This window comes from Monodon monoceros, unplaced genomic scaffold (assembly GCF_005190385.1).
Source record: "Monodon monoceros isolate NGI ecotype Baffin Bay Population unplaced genomic scaffold, NGI_Narwhal_1 Super_Scaffold_16, whole genome shotgun sequence".
NCBI lineage: Eukaryota > Metazoa > Chordata > Mammalia > Artiodactyla > Monodontidae > Monodon > Monodon monoceros.
The window spans coordinates 4300964-4316418 of NW_021703772.1; the positions used below are offsets into that span (position 1 = coordinate 4300964).

Consider the following 15455-nt stretch of genomic DNA (forward strand, 5'->3'; position numbering starts at 1 on the left):
GCTGCTTTCCTCCCCAGCCCAGACCCCACCCTACACTGGAGCTCCCGCCATCCACATGGGGTCCAAATGCCATCACTTGCTAAATGACTAACAGTGTTATTAATATCTCACGAGGCTGGCATTTTCAAAGATCTTTCCATCACAAAGGACGCCAGAAGAATGGGCCTCACATGGCAGAATTCAGACTCTGGCCTCTGTGTTTGAGGAGGTCCAGGGTCTTCTGCCCAGCCCTTCTTCCCCACCAACGCCCACCTCGTATCCCAAACCTGGCACGTGACCTCTGCCCACCCCAGGTCCACATCCGCGAGGTGGGCAGAAATTGTTTAAAATGTTAACTGATGATACCCCCATGGATATTCTGTACCCTTGACCTGGGCCTCTGTCATCACATCTGCAGTGACACCATCCAGTACCGCTGCTCCCGAGAAGGATGTTATAGCCAGAGATCAAAGGGAAGGCTTTTGAGTCTGGATAAGCAAGTCTTCAAGCCCCAGGCAGGGCAAAGAAGGGGATCTCTGGAAGGACCAGAGAGACCTTAGTCACTGGAGCATCCCACAGACGGAGCCTGCATCCCGGAGTCCTGTAGGGGTCTGCGACACTGTGTGCTGAGCCCTGCGGGGAGACGAAAAATCCACATGATGCGTCTAGATTCAGTTCAGCCTCCCTCCCTCTGCACCTCAGTGCAGGAGGAAGCAGCTGGTGATTCTCCTGGGCTTCAGAGAAGGCAGAAATGCAGAAAAGAGCCGGGGGCAGCCCCCCGAGTACCCGAGTACGCCGTGGTCCAGAGAGGTATGGGACGGCAGAAAGAGACCCTTGAACAGGGCTGTCAGAAGGAGCCCTGCATGAGGACCAAGCAGGCAAGAGGACATCTCAGCAGATGCCGACAGGGATGGGGCAGTTGGGCATCTCTGAACTGACCCAAGATGGGGCCTCAAAAGAGAAATTCAGTTGAATTGCTTCTGATACGCCTATTGTAGAGCTGAGCTTGGGGTGCAATCAGTGCCCCACTTCACACTGACTACATGCTAAGTATGTTTCTGTCTGAATTTAGGCCACCAGAAAGCACAGAGCAAACTTGCAACCCTTTTCTATTCTCAGGAACCTGTATTTGGGTCATAATTTTCTCTGATTTCACTTTGCCATTCTGCTCTTATTTCTCCTTGATCTTCGTGTCTCACCTATGGTTATGCCGTTATCCCACTACCCACATTATTATTATCTGACCCGAATCCTATTTGGAACAAGGCAAGGCATATATGGACCTGAGAACATATGTGTGTATCAAGTAGATATTTAAAGTAATTTATAACCCAGGTTTCAAAACTCCCAGGCATAAAGCCCTCTGAGAAGGGGGACCCTTCCTGCAGGAGGTTGGATCTGAGGCCTGGGGGCTGCAGGAGGCTATCCGCTGTGGGCCGGCAGGGGAGCCGAAATGCACGAGGTGATTTCCTATAGAATAGCAGCCCCCAAATTCACAGGTGAGACTTGGATCCTGGTCCGGGTCGACCTTTATGTTGGCAAATAGCTCTCTATGCTCATCGGTCCCATCAGAGGTGGAGCTGGTCATGGCAGCGTTGGGGCACCAGGTCCTTCTCTGAGCTCCTGCCCAGGCTCAGCTGCTGAAGCCCCCGCTGCTCCTGTGGCCCAGGTAGAGTTGGTGAGGGCACAGCAGAAGCGGCCATTCTGAGAGCGCGCTTTAAACTACTAGTAAAGTGGGTTTACCTGGTGATGCACAGGCCAGGAATTTACTCACTGCAAGGCTGGAAGAAGAGCATCATGGATGGGTTAACTGTTAAATGAAGAGTCTGTCTTGACCAGAGAAAGAGAGAGAACTTAAACCACAGAACCTCGGCAGGGAAGGTTCAAGGCCCATGTCATATGGCCTGGGGGAACACGGGGCATATATGAGGATCAGTTCTGGGGCCCAAACCCTTTGGGCAGACACAGCAGGTGGGGACATTTCTGCACCAACTTTGTGCTGACAGGAGCACCTACCAACCATCTCCCCTCCCTCAAACACAGGGCATGAATTTTTTTTTTTTTTTTTTTTTTTTGCGGTACGCGGGCCTCTCACTGCTGTGGCCTCTCCCGTTGCGGAGCACAGGCTCCAGACGCACAGGCTCAGCGGCCATGGCTCACGGGCCCAGCCGCTCCGCGGCATGTGGGATCTTCCCGGACCAGGGCACGAACCCGTGTCCCCTGCATCGGCAGGCGGACTCTCAACCACTGCGCCACCAGGGCAGCCCCAGGGCATGAATTTAAAAAAAAAAAAAACACTCACACTCAAATTTTTCTCCTTTTATATCATTTCATCCAAGTTAATCTCTTGGGCTTTGCCTTTATGGTAGTACTCTTTTCTTTAAACACATTTATTCGGTTGATCATCTATGCTGTAAATATTTGTATTATTGTCAAACATGCCACCTAATGCCAAACATGCTTTTAAAACTTAGACCCGAACGCCTTTTTAGGAAAAAAAAAAATCTTTATTAAAAAAAAATAACTTACAAATGGAAAGAACTCTCTGAAATACAAGGTTTGTTTTGTGCGCCGTGTTACAGACTGGAATAGTGTTGCTTTCTTTATTTTCAATGTAACTTTACAATAATATTAATGTCACAAACTGCATTATAGAGCAGTTTTCGTTGCATATCCCAGACCGGGTCAAAATACCACACAGATAGAAAACTATTGTAAATAAAACATTTCAGCCAAGACCAGCATGTATTTATATATATATTTATATGTATGTGTGTGTGTGTGTGTATATATATATATATATACACTTTCAAAACAGCTAACAATTAATGTCATCCTTAGTCAAAACGGAAGTCAAACTAATGTCGCAACTACAACACTGCATATATGTCAGCATTATACCTCCCATACAATATTTAAAATATATTTAAACTTTCAAATACATTTAGAAGGTACATCAAGAGTGAGAAAAATAAAGTCTTAAGATTTAAATACAAACCACCATATAAAACCTTCAGGGAGCACAGAAAAGTCCTATTTTACAGAAGTGCAGGCAAGCCTGTCCCGCAGCTGGTGTGACAAGCAGCGGGGACTGCTCGGCACAGCCCCGCATGGTGGGTGCCACCCCGTCGGGACACACGGCCACGCGACAGACAGCCGCATTGGCACGAGAGAGAGAGAGAAAGGAGCCACAGGGACACACGTTCCCCTTTTCACGCAACCGCGGCATCAAGCCTGAAGCCACTTTGCTTTACTGTGGAAAATGACGCAGCCCGGTGCCCTGCTGGCAGCAAGCACACACGTCCCGGAGGCCGTGCAGAGCGCATCACTTGGTGTTTTGCTCCAAAGCCGAGTACTCGGTCTCCGACACTCGGGAGGCATCGATGAGCTTGGTGAGACCCGTTTTGGCCGAGTACTTGAAGATGAAGGCTTTCATCAGCTCGTACCTGTAGTTGCGGTTGATGAAGCTGTAGAGCACAGGGTTGACGCAGCAATGCACCAGGGACAGGCACTGCGTGACGTGCAGAGCCGTGAAGAGGAAGTTCTCTAGCTGGCAGGTGAAGGGGATGTAGTGGAGGATGGAGAAGATGTCCAGCAGTACCACGACGTGGTAGGGGAGCCAGCACACGAGGAAGACCACCACGTAGGAGAAGATGATCTTCCGGCTGCTGTGCTTTTCCTGGTCGCTGGAGGAGGAGATGGCTCGGGCGAGCAGGAAATAGAAGACGGCAATGATGGAGAAAGGGAGGGCAAAGCCCAGGACCACGGAGATCAGCTCCATGCTGATCAGCCACTCCTTGACGCTGTGCTCAGGGTAAAAGGACCGGCAGTAGGTCTCATTGTTCGAAGCGGACGTGACAGTCTTCAGGTAGTAGGTGTCTGGCAGGGACACGCAGAAGGCCAGGAGCCACGCCAGGACACACACGGTGCGGCGCGCCATCTTCTTCTTGCGGCTGGAGGTGTTGGTGAAGTAGGCGACAGAGAGGTAGCGGTCCACGCTCATGCACGTAAGGAAGAAGATGCTGCCAAAGAGGTTGATGGAGAAGATGAGGTGAGTGACCTTGCACGTGAGCTCGCCCATGGGCCACTGGTTATGCTGCACGAGGCTGACCACCCAGACCGGGATGGTGACCACCACCCACAGGTCGGCGATGGCCAGGTTCAAGATGTAGCAGTGCGTGTCGTAGCCCGTGGTCTTGGCCTGGATGTTCACCCAGACCACCACGGAGTTGGCGATCATGCCGATCACGAAGATGAAGATGTAGATGAAGGAGAGCGTGTACAGCAGGACGTTCTTATTGGGCATGTTGGCGCACTGCACAGTGTCCACGACGATGCAGTCACTGCTGTTGCACGGCCAGCTGATGTCGGAGAAGTTCCCCGGTTCCGAGTAGTCAAAGACGTGCAGATCCATGGTGTCACGGGCAGCGATCAAACAGCCTACGTGCAAAAGCAAACGAAAGGGTGGAAGACCAGAATGCCTCCATTAGCAAACACTCCAGATCTGTAAAACGCTTTCCCAGTGCCCCTGTGTGCTCAGCGGTTTCCTAGTATCTTTGCGAAGAAAGGAGAAAAGAAACCAAACATAACAGAATCTGCAAAAGAAAACACACCCAGATTCTAAATCCCTGTGAATCTAAAGCCATCTCTCTCAAAGAGAGAAACAATGTTTGCTTTCTCTGTCTTTGCAGGGTTGTGTTCTCAAGACATCGTCAGCCTGGCTGTGCCCAGGGTGTGAAACCGACACAGTCCAGAGGCCAGAGGGACATCAGGCCCTGAGCCTCAGGCCCAGTAGTGCTGCGGGCCCGCTCATTCTCTGCTGGGGATGGCAGAGCCATCTCACCTATGATCCCAAGAGCAGCGGGGTGGATCTGTTCCTGGCACTGGTGTATTACAAGTGTCCTGCTCGCCTCTCTCAGGTCCACTGCGGTTTGCAGTCAGGAGGCCCCTGGAGATGCGGGCAGCGCGTGGCACGCCCTGCAGCTTCCCTGCACCCCAAACCTGCAGCCTCTGACTTTGCCATGTGGTTCACAACTCAGCGCAACCAACCAGCTGTCTCAAAGTGTGGGCCATTGCCTAGTTTTCCATCTTCTATTCGTCCAACTGCTTCAAGAGTAACTGGTGTCAAGACCCAAAGCACAAAAACCACCACCTGCTGCATCTCTGGAGGGGCTGAATTTTCTCGTCTTCCCTGCTGACCCGGCATGAGGTCAACACTCTCAACTGTCACCATTTTAACACCCATGGAGAACCCAGGCCCGAGGCTCCACCATGCCTGGAAATGATTCCCCCACAAACACCAGCTTCGAGAGCTGCCCAGGGCTGTCTTCTGCTGACTGGTCCACCCAAGGGCCCTGAAATCCCTCCACCACCTGCCGTGGGATGGCAGCCTCACTGCATGACTATGGGAAGGAAGATGTAAAATGAAACTATTCAACCTGAGGGTGCCCTGATCGGAGTTGTCACCGAGAGTAAGGAGTTTGTGCTTCCTTTTCACCTGTTGCAGGTAATGACTGACCACGAGTCAAGCTTATTTGCCAAGTTCATTTAAACTGGACTCCAGGACTTCCCTGGTGGCACAGTGGGTTAAGAATCCACCTGCCAATGCAGGGGACATGGGTTCGAGACCCTGGTCCGGGAAGATTCCACATGCCGCAGAGCAACTAAGCCCATGCGCTACAACTACTGAGCCTGCGCTCTAGAGCCCACGAGCCACAACTACTGAGACCACGTGCTGCAACTACTGAAGTCCGCGAGCCTAGAGCTTGTGCTCCGCAACAAGAGAAGCCACCGCAGTGAGAAGCCTGCGCACAGCAACAAAGGGTAGCCCCCGCTCGGCGCAACTAGAGAAAGCCCGCGCGCAGCAACGAAGACCCAACGCAGCCAAAAATAAATTAATTAATAAATTTTTTTAAAAACTAAAGTGGACTCCAGGCCACATGTAAGAGCTCCCAGAGGATGAGGACTATGGTCCCTGGGTCAGTGCCCAGGTGACCGGGCTAAGGGTCTGCAGAGGCCCAGCTGGGAAAGCACCCATCTGGCGATCAGACCTTCCTGGATTGGGCTTCAGGTTCCTCACTCATTAGTGTTTAATTTGAGACTAGCTAACCTGTCGTGTGCCGCTGCTTTCTCAGGACACCAGCACACATCTCACGGAGCTACCTAAGAATTCACGGGCCTGAGACAGAACCTAACACAAGCAGACACTCACAACTTCAGGCCCACCCCTCCCCTTCTCTTTACCTATTAGAAAGCACAGGCTCACTTAGCTTTTGCTCCACGTTCAAACCTGACTCTTCCCAGCTGCTGGGAAATGTCCTGCCCTGGAGGGAGACGCAGGAGCCACGCAGAGAGCGCGGTTTGATGCTCTCATCTCCAGGCTTCATGAACAGAATCCCAAGAAGTGAGGCCGTCTGCTGCCTCCCAGGGCTGCCTCCAAACTCACGGCAGAGGACCTGCTCTTGAATCCCATTTAGGGAGACAGCCCTCAGGCTCCTGTCCCTTCTCCTCCATGGGTTGTAAGCGGCCGCTGGTTCCCCTCCAGGTGACCTGACCACACCTCAGTGTCCCCTGCCGCTGACGGAGATGGCTGGACCTCCCAGGAGGCGGCTGGAACCGCTGGCCCTGCAACCGGGAAGCCTGGTGGTCCACAGTCACCCCACCAGGAGGACCCTCGGGCCCTGGGACCACCAGTTTGTTGCAAGACCTGACCCGTGGCGCGCCCACGCAGTCAGCTGGGTCAAGTTAGGACAAATAAACTGCTCGCGTTAAGAGACTTTGGAATGCCCTGTCCCAAGATGCAGCTCCAGGACCCCAAGAGGACATGGACACACAGAGGACGCCTCTGAGAAGCCAGGCCCCCGACCCACTGGATGGGCCTCAGGGTGGGCAGCCACGCCCAGACCAAGCCTTCAAGGTACTACTGCCCCCTCCCGCTGCCCGGGCTGCTCACCTGCCTGGAGCTGACTGTGCCCGCTGCACCCCTGACCCCAGATGAGGGCAACAGAGGATTTGCGCTTTCCTCTCCTGCCTGGCTCTAGCGTGGTGACACTTCTCCCCTGTTTCCTTAAAATGAAACACATTTGCAGCATGGCTTAGTTTTATAAGCGCTTGCACCCCGTGACCTCATCTGACCCGAGTCCCTGCAGAGCAGAGAAGCTCAGCTAGAGGACGAGCCACAGCCCCGCCACAGCCCCACAAAGGTGGGCTGGCCCCTAGCTGGGGCTCCTTTGTCTGCCCGCACTGGCACAGCCCTAGCAGGCCTCGGCGGACACAGCCAGAAACCCTGGAGTTTGGGTCATTCACAGGGGCTGGAGGAAAAGGAAGGACCCCCAGCCTTTGTTGGCCTGACTTGGATGCCATGTCCTCACCTCTGTCTTCAACCCAAGGAGTCATTCCGCTCGCTGGGCCACTCTTGTGCCCTGCAGGGTCCAGGTGGCGGGGCACTGCTCAGTGTGGACAGAGGGACGCACGCACGCAGGGGACCTCGGGGAAATGCCAGGCGTCTGTGTCCCTCTAGGACCCCACTTCTCCCACACAACAGACCGTTCGCACTCACACCACTGGGGCTGGGCCAGCCCTTGGTGTTCCCTGAGCCGGAGCCGTGGTGGGAAAGGGCTCAGGGACCCTGAATCGGTCCTTTGGTTTCTGCCTTCTGGGTGATGAAAACCTGATTTTGTGATCACTGGTCCTCTGAGCCCAAAATGTTACTCGTGAACCGGGCACGTCACTCCCTGCAGCCGTCCTTTCCCCTCGCTCCTGGACAGCATGAGGGAATCTTCCAGAAAGGGCTGAGGGGAGAGCAGAGGCTGGGGGGCTCCTCGCTGGAGCTTGAAAGCCAATTGGCCAGGCTTCCCTGGTGGCGCAGTGGTTGAGAGTCCGCCTGCCGATGCAGGGGACGCGGGTTCATGCCCCGGTCCGGGAAGATCCCACATGCCGCGGAGCGGCTGGGCCCGTGGGCCATGGTCGCTGAGCCTGCGCGTCCGGAGCCTGTGCTCCGCAACGGGAGAGGCCACAGCAGTGAGAGGCCCGCGTACCGCAAAAAAAAAAAAGAAAGCCAATTGGCCCCACTGATCAATCATCAATCACCGATCATCCATCACTGATCACCCATCAGCCCAGGAGATGAGGCCAGAGGCCCATGCCTTGACCACCAGCCTCCTGCTGGGGAACCCACCCACCCCGACCCCACGGCCGAGGCTCCAGTGGTCCAGAGAAGGAAGAGAAGCACCAAGAGAGGAGGTTAAACAAGCAGTGCAGTAATCCAGTCCTTCCCCGATTTAAATGGGAAGCTAAAGGGGGAAAAAAAAGAACGAACGCCAAACGATTAGCGTAGCTTCGATCATTTGTTATTTTACATGCATTCTGTTCTGGAAACAAACAAGGGCTCTTTCCAGAAAAGAGAATATTATGATATAAAGACAATCTGCCATGTTACATCACATGTGGTCCGTGGCTGTCTGAGCGCGTGTCCCAGAGGTCTGGGGCTAACGGTGTGCGTCCCTCACTGCCCCGCTGAAGACGAGAATCTTCCTAAGTCACTGGCTTAGGTTTTAACAAGTGATGCTCTCAGAGCTCCTGACCCAAACAAACACATGACACAGCAACTACGAAATATGGACCCAGGCCCCTGGTTCCCCAAGACCTGGCCAAACCTGAGGGAGGAGGGGGTGAGGGAGGCTTTCCACCGAGCCCCTGGGACCACTCAAACCCCCTGAGATCCTGCACCAGAGTCTCATCTCCAGGAAAAGCGGGAGTGGGGATCACCCCATCCACTATGGAGGCACCACTGCCTGTGCCAACCAGGAAGGACCTGCAGGCCCGACACTCCTCGTATACACAGTGACACCTCCCAGCCGTGTGGCTGGGCTGCGGACCCCAGGGCCTGGAGCAGATGCCCTCATCCACTGGGACCTGACCCCCTCTGCTGGAATAAACCAGCAGTTCTGTTCCTGTCAGCTTGGGCCAGAGCTGAGGAGGGACTTCTTGGTGTTAGTCCCACCTGCCCACTGCCTGCCTCCCTGTGGGCCAGGCCCCCCACCGGGGTGGACAGGAGAATGAGAGACCACTTCTGACACAGGTCATAACATCTGCATAAAGATTCCTGATGGGAGGAAAAAAACGGGGCTTGGAATAAAAGATTCTTACCATTGTTTAATTTTACAAGTTCACACGTTCTCCTCTCAAAATATATATTCCCAGGTCCCCAAATGTACCTGCAAAAATGTTTACTGAAGCACTATTTATAAACCAGCAAAAAACTAGGGACAACATAAATGTCTACTCATGGAGGACAGCAAACCACTGTCTGGAATATAATGCAGCTGTACAAAGAAATAGGAAACCTACTTTTACGAACGTGGAAAGTTACACTTATACCGTAATCTCATGTATGTTAAAAAAAAAAAAACCAAAATTATGTGTATTTTTATAGATAAATATATGGGTGTAAAGGAATGGGAAAAAGATCTGTAGTAAGTATAACTTTGGGCTGGGAGTGTGGGATGAGGGGACAAAGGGGGAACTGTAGTTTCTACTCTATACACTTCCGTATGATTTGAAACTTGCTAGCAAGAATTCTGTAAATGTGAATTAGAGGGAGGAATGTTTCCCAGAACAATAAAGGTTCATGGTCCATTTTTTTCTAGACCAGGGAGATCCCACTGAGAACAAAGGAGTAATCATCACTTTTCATTCCCTTTTCCCCAACACGTGCTGCTTTATCTCACCGAACCCCCCTCCAGGGATCACTTCCCATAGATTCCATGCCCAGCACCTGCTTCTGGAGAGCATCGCACTTCTGCCAGGACAGGAAGTGGATTTTCCTACAGCCTGAGGATGGAGGGCCAGCGTCCATCCATTCTGCCTCCCCCACCGGCCTGGGGTCTATAAAGGAGCTCATCTGCCACTCGCATCCCCAAATGGTGGAAGGGAGATGCACCACTCATTTCTCAGGCTTATCGCTCATCAATCGAGTATCCTTGGCAACCACTTCAAGCGGCCTGACACATTCAGCTGCCTCCAAATGGTTGCCCTGCGCTCACCAGGCCAGCTGGGGGCAAAGCCAGAATGAGAATCTCCAAGTTCAGGGTCCCCATGGGGTGGCAGTTTGGCCTGCAAGGAATATGTCCTTTCACTGGCCAAAAGTCACTCCCTCCAGGACACAGTCTGCCACGTGTTCAGGTGTCTGGCCAGCGTTCCCCAAAACTGCCTTCAGTATGCTTGCAATTTCCCATCACAATCCCGGAAGACCCTTCCCGACCAACCCCTGAGCCCCTCCTGCCCCAAATAAATTCCATCCCAAATATCCCCTCTGTTTCTCCCGCCTTCTCCCAGCCCGGCCGCGCATCTCCAGTCTGTGTCACTGGGCTATTGGTGTGTCTCCCCTCATCCTCAAGCTCCCACCCCATGACGTCTTACGCTCTGTGTACAGAGCAGCCAGCAATGGCACCTGGACAAAGCAGGTGTTCAATGAATTCATAGTCAATGAATCGACAGTGAATTGAGCTCCCCCAAGACCAGAAATCTGAGGTTATCAATGGAAATGGAGGCCCAGAAGAGACTTTTCTGAAATCCTTACAGAGCTAAGATAAACATCACTGGTTTCTATGTCCCCAGATGTTTGTGGAGCCCCTTCTGTGAGGGGCACTGCTCTGGGGCATAACAAACTGAAATCATCACACCCGCCTGCCCCCAGGAACTCACCAAGTAACCGAGAGGTTCAGGAAGGCAGGAGGGCGGTGCTGGACAGCCCTTGAGCACAGTGGTGAGGGATTTCCACACCAGTGGCTGATGGGGACCCCCAAGGAGAGAGGGGGTGGTGGGATGCTCAGTGATATGCCATGAGGAGGGTCACCGAATCTGGCTGAAACAGTCAGGCGGGGCCTGTCCACGCAGGAGCCACCAAGGCCTTGAGCAAGGGACTGGCTTTGGGGCAGAAAAGGAGGAAAGAGGTGACACAAACCACGGAGAAGGCTTGCACTGGAGGCTGGGTGCAGGTCAGACTGGAGGCAAACACCAGGATGCCATGCAGAGAGGCGAACACAGGCCAGGCCACCCGGGGCACCAGCTCGGACGCCAAGGGGCCCTCTGGGCCCTCCAGGACCTCTGCCTGCAGGTGGCCTTGTTGACTGGTCTTCTGCAATTGGGACTTGTGTCCTCCCAGGGTGGAATTTCATGGAGCAACTCAGTGTTGTCCCAACAGGATGACCCAGCTCGGCCAATCTTGCTGCTGGGCACCTGGCAACTGAGGTCAGACAGGCAGCAGGACGAACAATCTCAGGGGTGTGGCTCGTACCAGCTCTCGTCACTCTCCCCACTCCCCAGGGACTCTCCAGTGGCGCTCAGCCTCTGGTCTCCTGGGAAAGCCCTGCCCCTTCTACTACTCAGTCCAGTGCAGTCTGTGTAAAGAGGGCCCGTATCATCTGTAAAGGCCATTAGGAAACCGCACGTCATTGGCGTTTGTTTCACTTACCAATCCTGCATTAAATCTACGGGAAAGTCCAGGAACGCTTCAGCCCAAGCCTGGGAGGCCACCTGCTGGGGCTGAGAGCAGAATGGGGGCGGCGTGTCCCCCACCCCGTGTCGCGCAGACAGAACAATGCTGTCCTGACTGCTTATTTTACACAAGTAAAGAATTGCTCTGAATCACTTGAGAACTTGAAAAAATAATAGAGAGAGAGAGAGAAAGAAAAATCCAAACCCTAATTCAGATATGGGCCACCTATTTCCAGAGTCCTCAGAAACACTACACACTGACACACAGGGCAGCCTTGTCCACTGTAAGTATTGGGGGAGATAAAACGAACCCCACATCCAGAAACCTGATCTGCTCTATTGTGCTTAGCAGCCCAACAGGGAAGCAGTGCCGGACCCAGAGATTCCCACGGCACAAAGGCTGCTGTCTGGGTTGATGGGTGTAACCAGAGCCCTAATTCCCACCCAGCTTAGTATCAGGATGAGGTAGTGGGAGGTCAGCCAGCCCAGGACAGCCACTCACCTCCGGCTACACACAACAGGGTCCCCAGGAGAACAGGACGCAATCTTAGACAAAATTAAGGGAAGACCCGACGAAGATTTCTGTTACAATAAGAGAACTGGAAGATGCTAGCCACCTGGCTGGCAGGGCCCTCACCATGCGGTCCCCATGCGGCCCCCTGCACCTTTATCCGTCCCTTGACCTAGAGCGGTCCGAGGCCACCTGAGGTGGTCTCAGCCCCTCCACCTTTAAATGCTTGGAACAAAAAAAAAAGGGGGTCAGCTTCCAAACCTACTTGGGGCTCAGCAAAATTTTCACTACAAAAATATGTAATTCTCTCATCACTTGAAGAACCAAGCAACGTTTGTTTTTTTCCAGTTCTAAGCTAGTAGATTCTTATGTAACCAAAGTATCAAAGATTCCCTACAGAAAACCATTAAGGATTCAAAATCAGAGGACTCCCCCTTTTTTCCTTTCTTTCTTTTTTTCTGCTTGCTTGCTTTTACTTTAATAAGACATACGTGTCCCAGAGCTACAATTTCCTGGACTTTAAAAACACTTGACATGACACACAAATGTCCACCTACACACATGCAATTCGATTGCAAGCCCTTCTAATAATGTTTTTGCTCCTGAGTAAAACCAAGCTCCTTGGTTGCCTGTACGAAAAGTACAAATACTTTCTAGCCCCCAATTCCATTCGTGTTCTGCAAAATCACTGAGGACCATCTCAAGTCCTGAGTCACTCTTGGGGCTCACAGAATGACTCTCTTTCAGTCTCAGGTTTGAGTGACCAACTTCCCTTGTGTCTCCTGGAAAACGGGAGCCTCTCTGCCTGGAGTGATCACACAAAAAGCCACTGTTCCTGATTAAGTAGGTTTTTTTGTTTGGGTTTTTGTTTTTTTTTTCCATCCAGAAAGCCTATACTTTGCCTGTTCTGGACCTGATTAGAAAACATAATACCTTCTCCAGTCTCTCAAGACTTGCTGTTAATATGGGATAACCTCACTTCCGAAGTCCTGACTCAGTTAAGCATCGTCATGCTGCCTGGACTGTACTCTCTGGAACTTTTTTTAAAACTACGATTGCAATGTACACCCCTTTAAAAAACTCAGATGGGCGGCAAAATACAGGCATTTCTCAATTTTCTTTTGCTTTTCCACTCGAATCCCGTACACCCCTCCTCCCCCACCCCGGTTTCCAGGAGGCTGTGGCATCAGGCTCCGCAGTTGTGTGCACACTGGAGTGTTTATTGCAGAGACTGGGGAAAAAAGAGCAAATTGTTTCCAAGCTAGAGCTCCCATGTGCAACTCCGCTTCAGAAAAAGGCTCTGCATCTGGGGAAACTCGAGGGCTGATGAAAGAAGGGCAAGCAGTTTATCCATTTAAAATCTATGGGAAGTTAAGCACAGACACCAGCAGCCTCCACTTTCCTTTCTAGGCAAGCCTATTTGATCTCTGCATTTCCCTGGAATAAATAAAGGGACACAAAGGCAGCATCGGCACATTTAAAAAGAAAAGAAAAAGTTACCACATTGAGATTTTGCAGAATGAAGTTTCAGGGGATGTCAGGGCATCAAATACCTTCAAAGGGCTGTAAACCATTTCAGGGAGGCCTCTTCTACATCTGGAAAACGTATTTATCCTGGTGTGAGCAAGTGAATTGAGAGAAAAGAAGGAAGGAAAGAAGAAAGAAGGAAGGACAGACAGAAGGAAGGAAGAGAGAGAGAGAGAAAGGAAGAAAGGAAGGAAGGAAGGAAGAAAAGAAAGAAAGAAAGAAAAAGAAAGAAAAAAGGAGACAGCCAGTCTGACTTTTACAACTTCTCATTCTCCCTGGAACTTACAAGTCTTGGCTAACCACCCAACCCTGACCTCACTGCAAAGTTTTTACTTTCTGTCACCCCTCAAACGTTTATGCGGGCTAACAAAATTCATGTTTTACTTTAGGAATATAATTAAATTGCAAAATTCTACACTCTTGTGTGTGTGTCTTTTTTTTTCCAGCTGAAGTTGGATTTAACACCTTCTGAGCGAACAATAGATACTCAAATTAGATCAGGAGGGATGCAGTCAAGAGACAAGACCACCGAGCTGTATTTAACATTCACCCTTATAGCTTCCGGACTTACAGGCTCTGGTAATCCTCCAAAGCAGTGAATTCAAACCACTCTGGACCCAAAGAGATTCTCAGCCCAGTTTTCTTCTTTGCTCAAGGATGCCTCTTCATAAATGGTACATCTTTCTGGAATTACACATTCACTGCCAATTCTATTTCCCAGTGGATATACCAGAAGCAAAACAGGTAGGCAGCGGTGCCAAGCTGATCCCAATGCCAACTTTGAGCAAGCTGAATGGACAGTGTGCCTTCTTGTGAAGTTCTCTGCTTGCAAATAAACCCCAGATTCCTCAATCCAACGAACACACACACACACACACACACACACACACACACACACAGAGTGCCTTCCACTTCAGAAAACTGCCCTTTTTTACTTTCTGCAGCCAAGGTGAAGCCCCCAGTTAACAGCCACACTCTGCAATGCAGCCCTGCAACACGCAGCCTGTGCTTTCAGAAACCAGACCTGCAGACGCTCCAACACCCATCACAGCTTATAAGAAAGAAGAGCTCTGAAAAAGACCATTAGCTTAAGAGCAGAGCCCCTGCCCGCCATCCTCCCTTCCTTTCTAAGCAAGGCTGCTAACCCAGCACAGTTTCCTTACCTCCTGGCTGGACTCCGCTCCGGCTTAGGGCTCAGGGCTCGCCTTCCCAGCTCCTGCGCTCACTGCCTTAGGGTTGAGCACTTTGCAGGAAGTGTGAGCTCTCGGGCTGCAGACTTGCGTTATATACACTGCAGGGAGGCGGCCTCTAGATGGCAGCTTTGTAACCCGCATCTCCTCCCTCCCTCCTCCAGCCACCCCTTCTCTGCGCGCGCGCGCGCACACACACACACACACACACACATGCTTGCATGCACGCACACACTTGCACCCACGCACACACACCCCTCTTGTAAACCCCGATCTGTCATTTCCGGCCAAGCTCTCCCACACCAGCACACTCTTGGGAAACCCCAGCCTGCCTTCATTTGCAAAGTTTAATGAAGCTGCAAGGTCCAGACCCCGGGGGGAGATGTGTCAGCAGAAGAAAAAAAAAAAACGGGCAAAGAAACCCTAGTGCTTTGCAAAATCATCAAATATTTATCTGGTCTCAGGTATATCTTTAATAATCCCATTAACACCAAGAATTCCTTTGAATGCCTCTTAGCTCCAGGGAAGACTTTGTTCCCAAGACAAATTGCTCTGAACTTCTGAACTTCGGTGTTGATTTATTAAGCCTGGGTTGTCTTTGTTAATTCCTCCAAAACAGAAGTAACAATTTTGGTATGGGAGCAATGAATGCGTACCACAGCATATACAACCAAAGTGAGGGAAAGAGCCTTGTAATAGATTTTAGTAGATTTTATTTAAATACTTTTATTTGTAAAGGACTTTAGGTGCAA

At 51.5% G+C, this 15455-nt stretch overlaps 1 protein-coding gene across 3 annotated transcripts; it reads right to left on the reverse strand.

Moving 5' to 3' along the window:
• Nucleotides 1–2299: 2299 nt before the first annotated feature.
• Nucleotides 2300–14755, reverse strand: ACKR3 (atypical chemokine receptor 3). 3 transcript variants are annotated; one of them, XM_029224482.1, is made up of 3 exons: nucleotides 14677–14752; nucleotides 13540–13582; nucleotides 2300–4419 (listed from the first exon to the last, which is right to left on the reverse strand). In XM_029224482.1, the coding sequence occupies exon 3, from the start codon at nucleotides 4391–4393 to the stop codon at nucleotides 3305–3307; it is 1089 nt and encodes a 362-aa protein (XP_029080315.1). In that variant the 5' UTR covers nucleotides 4394–4419; nucleotides 13540–13582; nucleotides 14677–14752; the 3' UTR covers nucleotides 2300–3304. The 3 variants fall into 3 exon arrangements, with proteins under 3 accessions (XP_029080315.1, XP_029080314.1, XP_029080316.1); XM_029224481.1 differs by lacking the exon at nucleotides 13540–13582 and having other exon boundaries at nucleotides 14677–14755; XM_029224483.1 differs by lacking the exons at nucleotides 13540–13582; nucleotides 14677–14752 and adding an exon at nucleotides 14085–14647.
• Between the last annotated feature and the right edge of the window lie 700 nt (nucleotides 14756–15455).